We start from the raw sequence: 14,629 nt of genomic DNA on the forward strand, positions 1-14,629 counted from the left end.
CTGACATTTCCTAATTAAGTTCTGCCAATTTTCAGTCTTCTCTTAGGAATAATTTCGTTGCCTAGATCACCTTGTGGCGCCATCTTCTGGGGCCTTGGAAGACTCTGGATTTAAAACTGTGTAATAGATCTCGGTTCTTTAAATTCCTTCCAGATAGCTTTTGGAAGCTCTTTAGACGCATGCGCGGTTTAGCCAGCAGGAAACTACACTTCCCAGAAAAGATTGCTCTAGCGGAGAGAGGGAGGAAACTCCCGTTGTCATGGGGAAATGATTCTCGCGAGAATGAGTCTGTGGCGGCTGTGCGTCCTGGGTGGAGGGGGGCGGAGAGAGTAAGGAGGAAGAGGAGGAGGTGCAGTCCCACAATACCCGGCGGAGGGCGGGTGGGTGGTTAGTGTCTGGTCTGTGCGGCGTTTCGGTCCCTGGCGGACTCAGCTGCCTCTGTCTCTTTAACGCGAGAGGAAGCGATGCGGAGGGGTGGAAAATGGCAGAGCTGCAGATGTTACTAGAGGAGGAGATCCCGTCCGGCAAGAGGGCGCTGATAGAGAGTTACCAGAACCTGACCCGGGTGGCGGACTACTGTGAAAACAACTACATACAGGTGAGGAGCTTGGGCGGCCGGCGGGGGCGGCTAGGGCGACAGGCAGGCTGGGCGCGGTGGGAGCTGCCCTACTCCGCCACCCTCGGCCCCGGCCCGAGCGGCCTCCGCCGCGGCGATACAGGAAGTGGCCGCGGCGAGAAAATGGATGAGGAGCAGGGCCGCCGCGGGCGCCGCCGCCCCCGAAGCTGCTCCCCGCGTGTCCAGCCGGCTGTGCTCCCGGCAGCCTGATCTGGCCGGCTGTGCTCCCCGCAGCCTACCCCGGCCGAGCTGTGCTCCCCGCAGTCTGCCCTAGCTGAGGTCTGCGCCCAGACCCCGCAGCTTTCCCCGCCAGGGCTGTTTCCTGCAGCCTTCCCTGCCTGGGCGTGCTCCCTGCAGCCTTCCCAGGCCGGGTCGTGCTCCCGGCAGTCTTTCCTGCCGGGGCTCTGCTCGCTGCAGTCCTCTCTTGGTCGGGCTGTACTCCGCGTTGCCTCTTTTGGCTGGGTTGGTCCTAAGCCCCCCTCAGCCTTCCCTGGTAGGGGTCGGCCCTGGTTGAGGTCTTTCTGGAAATCTCGCAGCTTCCCTTGGTCGCCTTGGACCCCAGACTTCTCTGTCGCCCCTGTGCCCAGTGTGATGAGCCTAGGACTGGGACAGCTGCGAGAGGAAGGGGCAGGAAAGGAAAAGCGGGGTGTGTGTTGTTGGAGGGTGGGGTGGGGGTGATTATGTCAGCTCATCCTAGAGGGTGTGCCTTTTATTTATTTAAAAAAATTGTCACGAGTCACATTTGTACAGACCTCCTAATCGAGTGCGGGGAGTGTTTGCTGAGGGTTTGATAACATTTATCTTAAAATTCTTATAAATGAAGGAAATCCGCGCGTGCTTGGCGATTTTCAAGTGGGACTTTTCCTCCTCATCATCATATTTACTTCCGCTTTAGCATAATGTATACTCGTTATTATAAAGCACGAATGATTCATAGGGAAATTCAGTGGGAAATGTCTTAAATACTTTTCTTCCTCCAAATGTTCTTGGACTGTTGCCTTTGAACGCAGTAGTGTCATCGTGGTTGCTTATGTTCTGAGATTCTTTTTATCGTGAGTTAATATATAGAAGAATATGATAAAGTAGATTAGCAAACATTATTTAGTCTGTAAGTCATAACATAAAATTGCTTCTTAGTTTATCAGGAAATTCTTGGCACTTTTACTATGCTGGGCTTACTTGTGCTTATTAGTGGTTGTTAAGTGAATTGTATGTAGTTTGGCTTGTAGTCCCTATGGTTGTGTAAAAACTAACAGTTTGCAGTAGAAGCAAGTAAAGTAGTGGAATTCTTTGTATCAGATGAGACTAGAAATTCACTTCTTGTTGATAAGGCAAAACCAGACCAGTCTTTGAAAAGTTAGGGTCAGACCTGCAGTATTTCTAAAAGTGCCTTTCGAGTGATTATCATTTTCAAGAGCGGCTAGTTTCTGTGGTAGCTGATGCCTGTAGACTTTGTTCTCAGAGGGAGATGCTGTTTTGAGACTTGTTTGAGTATTTGTCACTTTCCATATTAGTAACATTCTATCTTGAGTGGTACTCCAAGGAATTTGTCTTCATACTTTCTTTTCCAGCCTTTGACTTTGGTAATCTGCTGATAAACTTGTTGAATGCCTCCTGTGTCTTCTGTATAACTTGTTTTTTTAAAACTCTATATGGCTGTTTAAAAAACACATTTTAAGGAGAAGGGCTACCTTAACCACTGTTAAGAGCGGTTGGTGCTTTTTCAGAGGACTCGGGTTCAATTCCCAGCACACACATACATGTAGGCAAAATACTCAAAAGTAAAATGAGTTAAGTCTAATAAGTTAAACCTATTTTAAAATCGTACAAAAATGTGGATATAGTGTGTAAATAGAAAAGTGAGCTTTTATTTTATAGATACTGAAAAATGTACATCTTTTATGTATTTTAGTATAAAAAGCCTTGAGTTTGTTGCATCTTTGGTTCCTAGCACTTGTATGAGGCAGGTTGCAATTGCCTGTAACTCCAGCTTGAGGGGGTCTCACATCCTCTTGTGGACTATAGTGACCTGCACTTAGGAGTGCATGGGCAGAGCCACACACAATTAAAAAGTGAATAGATACACAACTTAAAGCAACCCACTTTAATTGATAGTAGTGCTGACTAGGGTAAGTAGTTATTTCTTTTTTCTTTGTGTGTAAAGCTTTGGTTTGTTTTCAGACACAGTCTCATTCTAGACCAGGCTGCTGGATTCTCCCTCCTCCTGTCAGCCTCCAGGTGCCATGGTCAGAAGTGTAGCTTCCATACCCAACTGAGACAGGAAAGGTTTTTTTTGGGGGGTCGGGGGGTCGGGGGGTCGGGGGAGAGTCTCATTATGCCATCTTGGCTGGTCTGGAGCTTGTTATATAGATCAGGCTGGGTGACAGAGATTCCCTTTCTCTGTCTCATCTACTGACTGGGATTAAACATGAATCACCATGCCTGAGGAGAAAAATTATCATACCTACTGTGAGACAATTGCTGTGTGTTTTACCATGATAATTATTGTGTTGTTATGTTTTGAAAATTCAGCCCTGTTCTGCTGAGAAGTTATTTTGGCGAGTCCTTGGGCTTTGGGCCCTGCTGAGTTTAGTAGTTAAAATGAGTCATTAAATGCAGATCTTATTAAAAGATTCTTCAGCTGTCTTAAAAAGGATGGAGTTTTAAAGTTATGGGGTGAGGCTGGAGAAACAGCTCAGCAGCCAAGAGTAAATACTGCTCTATCAGAGGACCAGACTAGAGTTTAGATCTCAGCACCCTCATGCAGCTTAAAAATGCCTGTAACTCCAGCTTCAGTGAATCCATGTTCCCTGCTGGTATGTGTGGGCACACACACACACCCCATTATAAAAAATGTTATAAGACTGTTAGGTATAGTGGTACATGCCTTTAATTCCAGTACTCAGGAGGCAGAGGCAGGCAGATCTCTGTGAGTTCGAGGCTAGCCTGGTCTACAAAGGAGTTCCAGGACAGCCAGGGCTGTTATATTCTTTTCATGTTAGTAACATTTTGTCGAATGGTGCTCCAAGGAGTTTGCCTTTATACTTTATTTTATAACCTTTGACTTTGGTAATCATACAACTTCACTTTTTAAATTTTTCTGGCTGAAACTCTACAAACTTCATTTGGATTGGGAAATATATATATTTTTAAGTATTTTTATTTTTTAAAAATCTCTCTCTCTCTCTCTCTCTCTCTCTCTCTCTCTCTCTCTGTGTGTGTGTGTGTGTGTGTGTGTGTGTGCATGCTCATGTGTACACACATTTCAGCAGATGCCCTGGCAGTTAATGTTTTACTTATTAGTCTTCCGTATCAGTGTGAGTTAGTTAACTTCAGCTCCCATAACATGTGTTTCCCTGTGCACATTATCTTGGAAAGGAGGTAAATTTTGACACTGGAATAACTTGAGGTTGGTAGAAGCTTGAATGTTGTGGTATTGTACAGTTTATGCCTATTTATGAGCGACACTAATTGTTAAAAGTGCTTCTCATACCTTTAAGCTTTATATTGTGAAGTGGGGAAGGTGGTACATACTTGTTATACCCACCACTCAGGAGGCTGAATCGGGAAAACCACAATTTTCAGATCAGAAGTTTGAGACTAGCTTGGCCTACATAGCAAGACTTCATTTAAAAACATGTAAAGAAACTTAAAAAGGTAGTGTTTTGAAAGACATACTGTCATTATGTTGACTAAGAAGACTGGCCTCAGACTTCTGGGCCCAAGCAACTTCCTGTAGCCATAGGCTTGGGCACTTGCGCATGTGCATATTTAGCCAGCATCCATCGTTCTCTTTTCTCCTCTGCTTCCTGTTTTCTTCCCTTTCCTCCTTTCTTCCTCTTGCTTTTTCTCTTTCTGGCCACAGTATAACCATCTGGGTTCATTGACATTAAATAGCTAATGTAAGTAAGGTTCAGTAGCTACTACTAATGCCTGAAATAAACATTAGCCCTTCAGAGTCCAGTACTAAGTCCCTTTTAATCCTGAATTGGTTACTTTCTCAAAAACAGTTCTGTTGAAAAGAATGGAAGAAGACAGTAATTGAAGTTAACAATAAAGGGTAATACATATTTGTTCACCACTGACCTTGGATGTTCAAGTCTCTTCCATGATTTGGCATAAAATTTGCATCAAACCTACATAATATTCTTGTGTGTATTGAGTGCTCTCACTTCTAGATTACTTGCAATGCTAATAAATACATTTTTTTTTGTTTTTTTTTTTAATAAATACAATTTAAGTTCTGTGTAAATGTCTTTTTAAAATTACATTTATTTGTGTGTCTGTGCATGTGTACCACTGTGTGTGTGTGTGTTTGTGTGTGTGTGTATGTATATGTAGATCAGAGGATAACTTATAGGAGTTGACTCTCTTTCTACCATATGGATTCTGGGGAATAAACTCAAGAGTTACTATGTTTGGAGGCAAGCACTTCTACCTCTTAGCCATCACACTGACCCTAAATTCTTATGTTTTCACATACAGTAGATTTTAGGGAAGGGAGACAATAAAGTCTGCAGCACATTGGATGAGCAATAGGTTTAATACATGATTGTTAAACCACACAGATAAGGAGAACCAGCCTTAATTGATCCTTTTTATTGAGTGCCTATCCCTGCTGTAATCTTTTCTACTTTGTATTTAATCCTTATAAGCTGACTGTCATAGGGAGTGTCCTCATATAAATGAGAAAATTAAGACAGAAATGTTAAATAAATTTTGCTTGGCTATACATTTAGTGATTGGCAGATTCCTTAGGTGTGACACACTCTACAGGTGGGTGGAGTAGTTTGCATATCACAGTTTTCATGAGAATCTAGACCTCAGACTAGTTCAGGAATGTTCTTACAGTAAGTAGACCTGTTGGACGAGTATGGGAACCTAACAGCTCCAGCACCATTCTTTTGAAAATACATCCTAAGTTCTAAGCTGCAAACAGGAGGGCAGGTAGGTTTGTACTTTGGAGCTTTGCCAGTAAGTCTCAGGTTGGCTTTTCTCTGAGCTCAGCAGTTAAGCGTGTAGACTGCTTTTCCAGAGGACACAAATTTGATTCCCAGCTCCCATATCAGGAGGCTCACAACCACCTGTGACTCCAGCTCCAGGGAGATCTGATGCCTCAGGCACCTGTATTCTTGTGCATATGCCCAAAACTCAGGCGCATATATATATATATATGATTTAAAACAATAAAAATAAATCTTACCTGGGTATGGTAGTGCATGATTTTAATTCCAGCACTAGGGAGGCAAAGGCAGGCAGATCTCTATGAGTTTGAGGCCACCCTGGTTAACAAAGCAGGTTCTAGGCCACTATGGCTATATAGTAATGTCTGTCTGCCTGTCTGTCTATCTATCTATCTATCTATCTATCTATCCATCCATCCATCTATCTATCCATCATCCATTCATCCATCCACCCCCCCACACAATCGAATTACAAATGGAAAAAAAGAGACAGTTTTAATACAAGCTTCCAAATGATATGTAGCCCAAAATATAATCAGTAATTTTCTTTGAGAATATTACTATCAAGAACTGATATGGCTCTTTTTTTTGTTTGTTTGTTTTCTGTGGAGGAAACATTTTTGCTCAAGGTTTTGGTCTATGGTTGTGTGGCAGTATTGCTTTTGTGCCTATGATGAGGCAGCATATTGCAGTGGAGATTATGTAGGAGAAGAAAACCTTCAACTCACGATGGCTGGGCATATCCGTCAGGGTTCTCTAGAGAAAGAGAGCCAGTTGCATGAATATGAATTGCAAAGGAATACACTAGATTAGTGTACACAGTGTGAGCCGGGCTGTGCAGCAGTGGCAGCCTATATTCTGGAGAAGCTTCACACTTAGTAGCTGCTTTGTCCATAGGGGTGGCTGCTTCAGCAGCCTCAGTGCTGACAGCCTGGTGGATTCAGCTTGTCTTGGAAGGTCGGAGAAGCTGTTTCCATCCATGGCACAGGGGCAGGAGCAGTGAGCAGTGGGAGATGGATTCAGCAGCAAGGAGCAAAGACGGCCCTCCTCAGACTCCGGTATATCTGGGTTACTGCTGGACGGCCTGTCCATTTTAGGGAGGCTCTTTCCCTTCTTTTCAAAGTACATCATTGAAAGGATAATAGGAAACTTACAATGCATTTTGATATAAAAGAAATAATTGACTTGATAATTTTAACAGTATACATATATATAGCAGACTTTGCGATTGTTTTTTAGTAGTACCACTCTGTTGACTCAAATATGTTTACTTTTGGTTCTGTTGATTTTTCTGTACTTACAAAAAGTTTCAGAATTAATTGGAAGTGTATCCATGTTCATAACAAGAATCTGAAAGCAAGTAGAACATCTTAAGAAAGATATGTGTTTTGTTGCTAAGTGTTCCCTGATGTGATGGCCTGTAATCCTGTGGTAGGAGGATCACCAGTTCATGGCAGCCTGCTGTGGTCCAGACTGATCCAGGTTAGCCTAGTCTAGAATGAGACCCTGACTTAAACAAATGACAGGAAAGTTAATGGCAAAACTAGTAAGTTCCTTCTTTCCCCTCTCCAGCTCTTCCTTCCTCCTTTCTCTCTCTCTCTCTCCCCTTCTTCCCTTTTATGTAGCCCAGGCTGGTCTCTAACTGGTAGGTAGTTGAAGATGACCTTGAATTTCTTTCTGCCCCTATCTTCCCATGCTCTGGAATTCAGAACCACTGTGTTCTGCAGCTGTTCGTGATTCTTCAATCACGTGTAATTGTTATCTTTCAACTTGTTCCTGTATTCCTGCCCCAAACTACCACTGGTTCATCTGACAGGTCTTACTTATTTTACTTTTTCATCGTGGGTACATAACGTGTGTTTGTGTTGGGAGGGAGAAATAGAAAGAGATGGATAGATGGACTCCTGTAGATGCCACAGTGCCCATTTGGAAGTCACACAGCCTTTGAGGGTTGTTCCTCTCCTTTTACTGTGGTCCTATGATTAACCTGGGTTTCAGGTTATTAGGCTTTCACTGTCTAATTTAGTTTCTCTGCTAAACTATATTTCAGCCTCCCTCTACCCCCATTAGTTCTTCTTAAATGAGTTAAATAATTCCTTTTGTTTTATTTAGTATGTTTTTGAGGCAGTTTTACTGTGTAGCTCAGGCTGTCCTGAAACTCATGGCAACGTCTTCCTTTTATCTCCCAAGTGTTGGGACTGTAGTATGAAACACTGCACCTGCTTTTCTTTTTCTTTTAAATGGAATATAATGCTCCAATATGAGGAGAGGTGGCACTGGAGAATGTCTCCCAGCTGACTCACTAAGTGAGTCACTTAAAAAAAAGCAATCTGTTGGAATTCTGGCCTGCTCAACAAGAGGGAAAGCACGCCTGGTGCTGGAACCCACCCAGCTGCCTGGAGGAGAGCCTCCAACCAACTGCACTTCTAAACCAGCATAATCCTTAACTACATTCTAAGTATTTTTTCATACAGGGTATTTTGATCATACTCGTTTCGTTCTCCCAGTTCTTCCCAGGTCCTTCTTAACTCCTGACCGATGTGTACATGAGAGCACGAGCAGACCTCCCAAAAAGCAGCAAGAAACAAAACAAAACAAAACAAGAGTGCACATAAAAATGGAGTCAGTCCGTTTTGGTTTTGTGTTGGTCAGTTACTCCTGGGCATGGGGCTTGCCCTGGAGTGTGGTGGTTATACCTCCCAGTAGCACTTCATTGTAGGAAACTGATTTTCTTTTCCCAGCAGGTATCAATTACAAATAGCTTCTTGGTGTAGGGTGGGACCTTGTCTATGCTGGTATTTTTGCCTGGTTTGAACTTGTGCAGGGTTTGTGCCTGCTGTCGCAGTTGCTGTGAGTTCGTACACACATTTGCCCTGTTGTGTCTGGAAAATGATGTTTATGATCTGGAGTCAGCTGCTTCTGGCTTGAACAATTTTCCTACCTCCTCTTTTAAATAGCTGCATTTTGCATAGATACATTTTAAAATTGACCTTTATGCCTCACCTCTCATCATCTAACTTCTTTTTGCAACAGAGGGGACCATTACAGAAAATGACAATCCACAAAATGTTGTGGAGCTCCACAAAGTGTTGTGGAGCTCAGTCCTAACTATTCCATCTGCCACACAACTCCTGCACCTGAGTCTCAGGGATCATTGCAGAAGAGTGAGTGGAAAAGATTGTAAGAGCCAGAGGATCAGGAAGTTTGATGTGGGAGTGTCTTCTAGGAATTACAGAAGCTACACTCATGAGGTCTGACGAGCATCATTGCATAAACACGATCTGAAAAAGGATTATACCAGTAGACATGCTGATGTGGGAGGAGGAAACCCCAAGGTCTGAACCCTAGACAACTAGACAGCAGGCAACTAAGGAATTCCGAAGAAGTTGTCTTCCCTAGAGAAGTGGCCCATCCCTTCCCCTAATTGTTAATCAAATACCAAAAGGCCAGTCAAAGTATGCATAAGTTATATGGACTGAACAGGTTGTATTTATGTGTTTAGGAATACACACACACACACACACACACACAGACAGACATACTCAAACAATTAAAAAGAGGCCATGAGTTTGAAAGAGAGCAAGGTGTGGGTGTGTACATGAAGGGTTGGAAGGAGAAAGGACAAGCTGGAAATGGTATAATTGTAATCTCAAAAGGAAAAAAGGAGCAACCTGTTTCTGTGTTTGGGCCAGTCACAACCATTTCTTTGGATCAGTCACAGCATTACAGTCTTTGAGGCTTGGATTTTAGGCCCCCTGTATAGTCTTACCTCTTAGCATTAGTCAGAATAGTACCTCTACTGGGGGCAGCTTGCTCTCTCTGGCCAAGGTGGCAGTAGTTGCAGGGGCACCTAGAGTTCCTCAAGGCACGTGATAGCAAAAGCCTGGCCCCAGCTGGTCCCCAGCCCAGCCTGGGGTTGTTCCTTTAGGAGCTGCAGCCTGTGTGTGATTAGCACAAGGTGTCCAGGGGTAGAGAGTGGTCCAAACAGCTAGTGCCAGCATGTAGGTGCACACCTGACTCAAGTTAACTTTTCGTTTGGTTTGGTTGGTTTTTGTCCTTTGCAGACAGAGCTGTTCTTGAACTTGCTTGTGTAGTTGAGGATGATCTTGAAAACCATGTCCTCCTTTCAAATGCTGGGATTAAAGGAGAGCATTTATTGAATCCTGGCTTCTATTAAAGTTTTAAAAATATTTTGTACTTTTGTGTATGAGTGTTCTGCCTGCATCTGTGTCTGCATACGACATGCCTGCCTGATGCCCAGTGATACCAGAAAAGGTGCCAGATCCCCTGGAACTGGAATTATGAGTAGTTGTGAGCCATTATGTAGGTGGTAGGTATTGAATCTGGGTCCTCTACAAGAGCAATAATTGCACTTAATTGCTAGGTATCTTTCCAGTTCCCTACCCCACCCACACCTGGCTTTTACATCTTAACTTTGCCTATTCTATATCCATTGTATTAGCTGTTGAGTAGACACTTGATATAGCTTCCCAGTGATCCTTTTGTCAGCTTCACACATCTTCCTTTGACCAGTTATCCCCCCCTGAGCTTCTGTTGCAATACTCTGATACTCTCAGAGTAGAAATCTGGGCTGGTGCGATGGCTTGGGGTCAGAGCCTGTTGCTAAGCCTGATGACCTGTGTTACAAGGAGAGAATTTACTCTCACCAGTTGTTTTCTGATCTTCACATTTACACTATGGGAATGCATGCAAACAAGTAAGTATTAAAAAAAAAAAGTAAATCTAGCATGGTGGTGCACACCTTTTATTTCAACGCTCAGGAACTGGAGGCAGTTGGGTCTCTTGAGTTCAAGGCCAGCCTGGTCTGCATAGTGAATTCCAGGACAGCTAAGGCTACGTAGAGAAACACTGTCTCAAAAAAGCAAAAATATCACTGCCTGTTTAAAATCCTCTACTGATTTACTATTAACGTGCTGCTGTAGTTTACACCTTCAAAACCCATGTTGTTAAGGCCTTTCGGGAGGTGCTTGTCACGGGGATTCTGCCTTGGAAATGAGGTAAGTACTTAAGTTAGAGGGAGTGAGTCTGGCTTGTTCGCCCTGTAGCCCTTTCCCATAGGAGGATACAGCAAGAGGCCATCACTATACAAAATGCCCACAGCTTGATTTTTGGCTCTTTTTTGAGATAGGGTTTCTCTGTGGTCTTGGCTGTCCTGAAACTTGCTCTGTAGACCAGAATGGCCTTTAACTCACAGACATCTGCCTGTCTCTGCCCTCCTGTGTGCTTCGATTAAAGGCATGTGCCGCCACTGCCTTTAATCCCAGATTTTAAAACTGAAATAAGGGGCTGGAGAGGTGGAAGAGCACTTGCTGCTTTTCCTTGGGACTCAGGTTCTATTCCTGACACCCACATATTGGTTTACAACTGTCTGTAACACCAGTTCCAGAAGATGGGAACACATTTTTCTAGCCTCTGCAGGCACCATACACATGTAGTACACAGATATACATGCAGGAAAAATACCCTTACACATAAACTGTGAAATAAGTTTCTGTTACATGTATCACAGTCTGTGATATTTTGTCATAAGAGCACACATTAAGATATGTAATGCAGGGTGGTGGTGGCGCGCGCCTTTAATCCCAGCACTTGGGAGGCAGAGGCAGGCGGATTTCTGAGTTCGAGGCCACCCTGGTCTACAGAGTGAGTTCCAGGACAGCCAGGACTACACAGAGAAACCCTGTCTTGAAAAACCAAAAAAAAAAAAAAAAAAAAAAAAAAAAAAGATATGTAATAAGTTTCGTTGAGGTCTGGGAGGGTCTGTGTGTAGTTGGATTGGCCTTACCTTGTCTGCCATACTGACTTCTTAGCTGCTTTTTTCGGTGGCTGTGACAGCACTATGACCAAGGCACCTTATGGAAGGAAGTGCTTATTGGTGGCTTGCAGTGTCAAGAGGGTGAGTTTGTATTTATCATGATAGGCAGCATGGTAGGCAGGCAGGTATGGTGCTGGAGCCATAGGTGAGAGCTTAAACCTGACCTACAAGCACGAAGCAGGCAGACACACACGCATGCACGCACGCACGCATGCACACCAAAAAACAAAACTAAAAACCCCTCATTTCAAATAGATAAGGAAGTAGTAAGATGGGAGCTAGAAAACCAGGATTTGGAAGAAGGGGCTTCTTCAGCTATAGGGGTGAGTATTACTCTTTGAAAATAGCTTCTTTCTATCTAAGTATTTTTATGTGTTTGAGTGACTGAGAGTGTGCAGTGCCTGCAGAGGCCAGAGAGGGCAAAAAATTCTGTGGAGCTGGGAGTTACAGGTGGTTGTGAGCTGCCTAATGTGGGTGCTAGGAACAAAACCTGGGTCCTTTGGAAGAGTAGCCACAGTCGCCTCTGCAGCCTCTGTGAAAGGAACCTTCATGAAGATTTGGAGGACTTGCTAGTTGCCTGCTTTTAGAAGATCAAAGGACAACAAGTGGAACTGTTACGAAATGAGAAACATTTTTATAAGGATAATGTGACTGGAGAGTAGTTTGTGAGAGAGGAAAGTAAGTCAGAGAAATAATCAGGAGCCTGTTTGTGAGCCATAGGAAGGAAGCTGGAGTTTACTTAAGTTTGATGGGGTGAGTTGATTATGGGAGTATTTGATGCACTTTTCCTTTTTAAGGACAGGATCTCACTGTGTAGTCCTGGCTGACCTCAGATCCACAGAGATCTGTCTGTCTCTGCTTCCTGAGTGCTGGGATTAAAGGTGTGTGCCTCCATTGCACTGGACTTGACTTACTTAGAGGATTAGGCTGCTCAGTGGGAAACAGATTGAAGGAGGAGAACAGAGTCAGCCAGTGGGGCAAGTGTAAGCAGCTGGCAAGCATGGTACTGAGGAGTTAGAGCAGGTGTATGTGTTGAAGACACAGGGGGAAGTGTATGTTGGATTGCACGTGGTGTAAGAGAAATGGATCTAAGTGTAATGCCCGCTTTAAGCATTACTCTGTTTCCTTTAGCCTGATAGCAGATGGTTGGGCCCTGGGGGTGGGTTGCAGGGAGAAGAATATGAAGGTGTCTGTTTTGGTTATGTAAAGTAGAGATATCTATTAAGCATATGGACCAGTTGGCCATGCTGGAGCTCAGGAAAAACTATATACAATATGAAAAACATCATATTCACTTTCTCTGATATTAACCAAGGTCTCATTGGAAAAATTTTAAATATTGAAAAGCTTTAAATCTCAAGTTGATAATCGTGGTTTCCCATTTTTTTTTTTTTTTTTTTTTTTTTTTGGCTTCAGAGTTCAAATTTTATTTATTGATAAGTCTTGCTGGTTATTTTCCTTAAATGACGAGCTTTGTACTCATCAACAGGAGACTGACAGGCAGTACTCAAGCCTAAAAGTAGGAGTTGATGTGTCAGTTTTTAAAAAATTAATAATGGTACATAAAAATGGTCTCATTTTACAAATGAGTTGTATTGCTGCTTTTCTCTAAAGACAACCATCATGTGTAGTATGTAACTAAGGCAATTTTCATGTATTTAACTTCTCTTGTGGGGAGAAGGTGAGATAGGGTCTTACCATGTATTTCCAGCTGACCTAGAATTTGCAGTATAGATAGACAAGGCAGAACTCACAGAAATCCATCTGCTCCAGCCCCCCCCCCCCCCAAGTGCTGGATTGGAAAGCTGAAGACCAGCCTGAGCTACATAGGGAGAACAAGTCTGGAAAAAAAAAGTTTGACTTTGATCTTGTGAACAGTTCCTTCTTCCTGAAGTAGACTACACTAAATCTTTTTTGATTTAGTAAGCTTAATAACTTTCTCTGTAGTAATGGGAGCCTAAAAATATAATATTTAAAATATCTTAAAATATATTTTAAATATATATATTTAAAATATTTTAAAAATATATTTTAAAAATATATTTAAAGTATTTTAAAAATATATTTTAAAAATATATTTAAAAATCATAATATACTTGTTAATATATTTATATATATTGAATGTCTCTGACTAAAGTAGATTAGTAATCTCATAAATATTTAGTTACTTATGCATGAATCTTCTTGGCATAAAACATAGTATGTATTATTTTAATAATTTTATATAGAGGGACTGGAGATGGGTCCACAAGTGCATAGCACTTGTTGCTCTTTTGGAGGACCTTGAGTTTGGTTTCTAGTACCCTTTGGTTTCTGAGGGCATCTACATCATCAGCACATACTCACACACACACATATATATATGATTAAAGAAAAGTGAGCTGGAGAGATGGCTCCGTAGTTAAGAGTACTAGATGCTCTTCCAAAGCACCAGATGGCCCACAACTGCCTATAATTCTGGTTCCAAGAAGATTTGACACCCTTTTCTGGCCTTGGTGGCTATCCCCTCACATGTAGCAGACATTCAAATTAACAGATAAATAAAAATAATAAATCTTAAAAAAAAAATCTTTGAATAGGTATTTTGATCCAGAGCCTTTCTGTTCTGTATATTTAATTGCTGATGAAACTGATGAGTTTTAAGACTTTGCTGTATTCATTTTCTAGAGTCTGTGTCTACAATGTTTAGTTACATGGTTGCTCTTAGGCTGTTGTTCAAAATGATTTTTAGGAGAGAATAAAAAATACCTATTTACTCTAAAATGATGACATAGTCATTTTAAATTTGAAAATGTTTCAAATTGGATTTAAAGAATCTTGTTGGGCTGGAAAGATGGCTCATCAGTCATGAATACTCCTTTATTCTTAGAGGATCTGAGTTTAAGTCCTCAGCACCTACATGGTGGACCATAGCCACTGTAATTCTAGATCTAGGAGAATCTAATGACCTTCAGTCTTCTGCAGGATAATTTAAATCCTCCCCGCCCCCAGAAACCTAAATCTGTTGTTGGAGGTCAGTGAGGTAAAAGTATTTGCTCTGAAGCCCAAATTCTGTCCCCAGAGCCCATGTAGTGAAGGAGACAGCCAGTGCTCACAGCCTCTCTCACAGCTTGTCCTCTGACTGCCACACATTTTAACACTCACTGATAAATGTTAAAAAAAAAGAAGCCTGTTGTTCATGCCCATGTACTTATAAATCTCCCTGTTTAGAAC

The 14,629-nt window shown here is 42.4% G+C and overlaps 1 protein-coding gene across 10 annotated transcripts in view; it reads left to right on the forward strand.

Moving 5' to 3' along the window:
• The first annotated feature begins 323 nt into the window (after positions 1–323).
• Positions 324–14,629, forward strand: part of Abi1 (abl interactor 1) — an 86,245-nt gene continuing 71,939 nt past the window's right edge. For all 10 annotated transcript variants that reach the window (XM_034510799.2, XM_034510804.2, XM_034510800.2 and 7 more), the window contains exon 1: positions 324–598. In XM_034510799.2, the coding sequence (XP_034366690.1) occupies positions 482–598 (117 nt within the window). In that variant the 5' untranslated portion in view covers positions 324–481. The remainder of the gene's footprint in view (positions 599–14,629) is intronic.

This window comes from Arvicanthis niloticus, chromosome 8, assembly GCF_011762505.2.
Source record: "Arvicanthis niloticus isolate mArvNil1 chromosome 8, mArvNil1.pat.X, whole genome shotgun sequence".
NCBI classification, from domain to species: Eukaryota; Metazoa; Chordata; class Mammalia; order Rodentia; family Muridae; genus Arvicanthis; species Arvicanthis niloticus.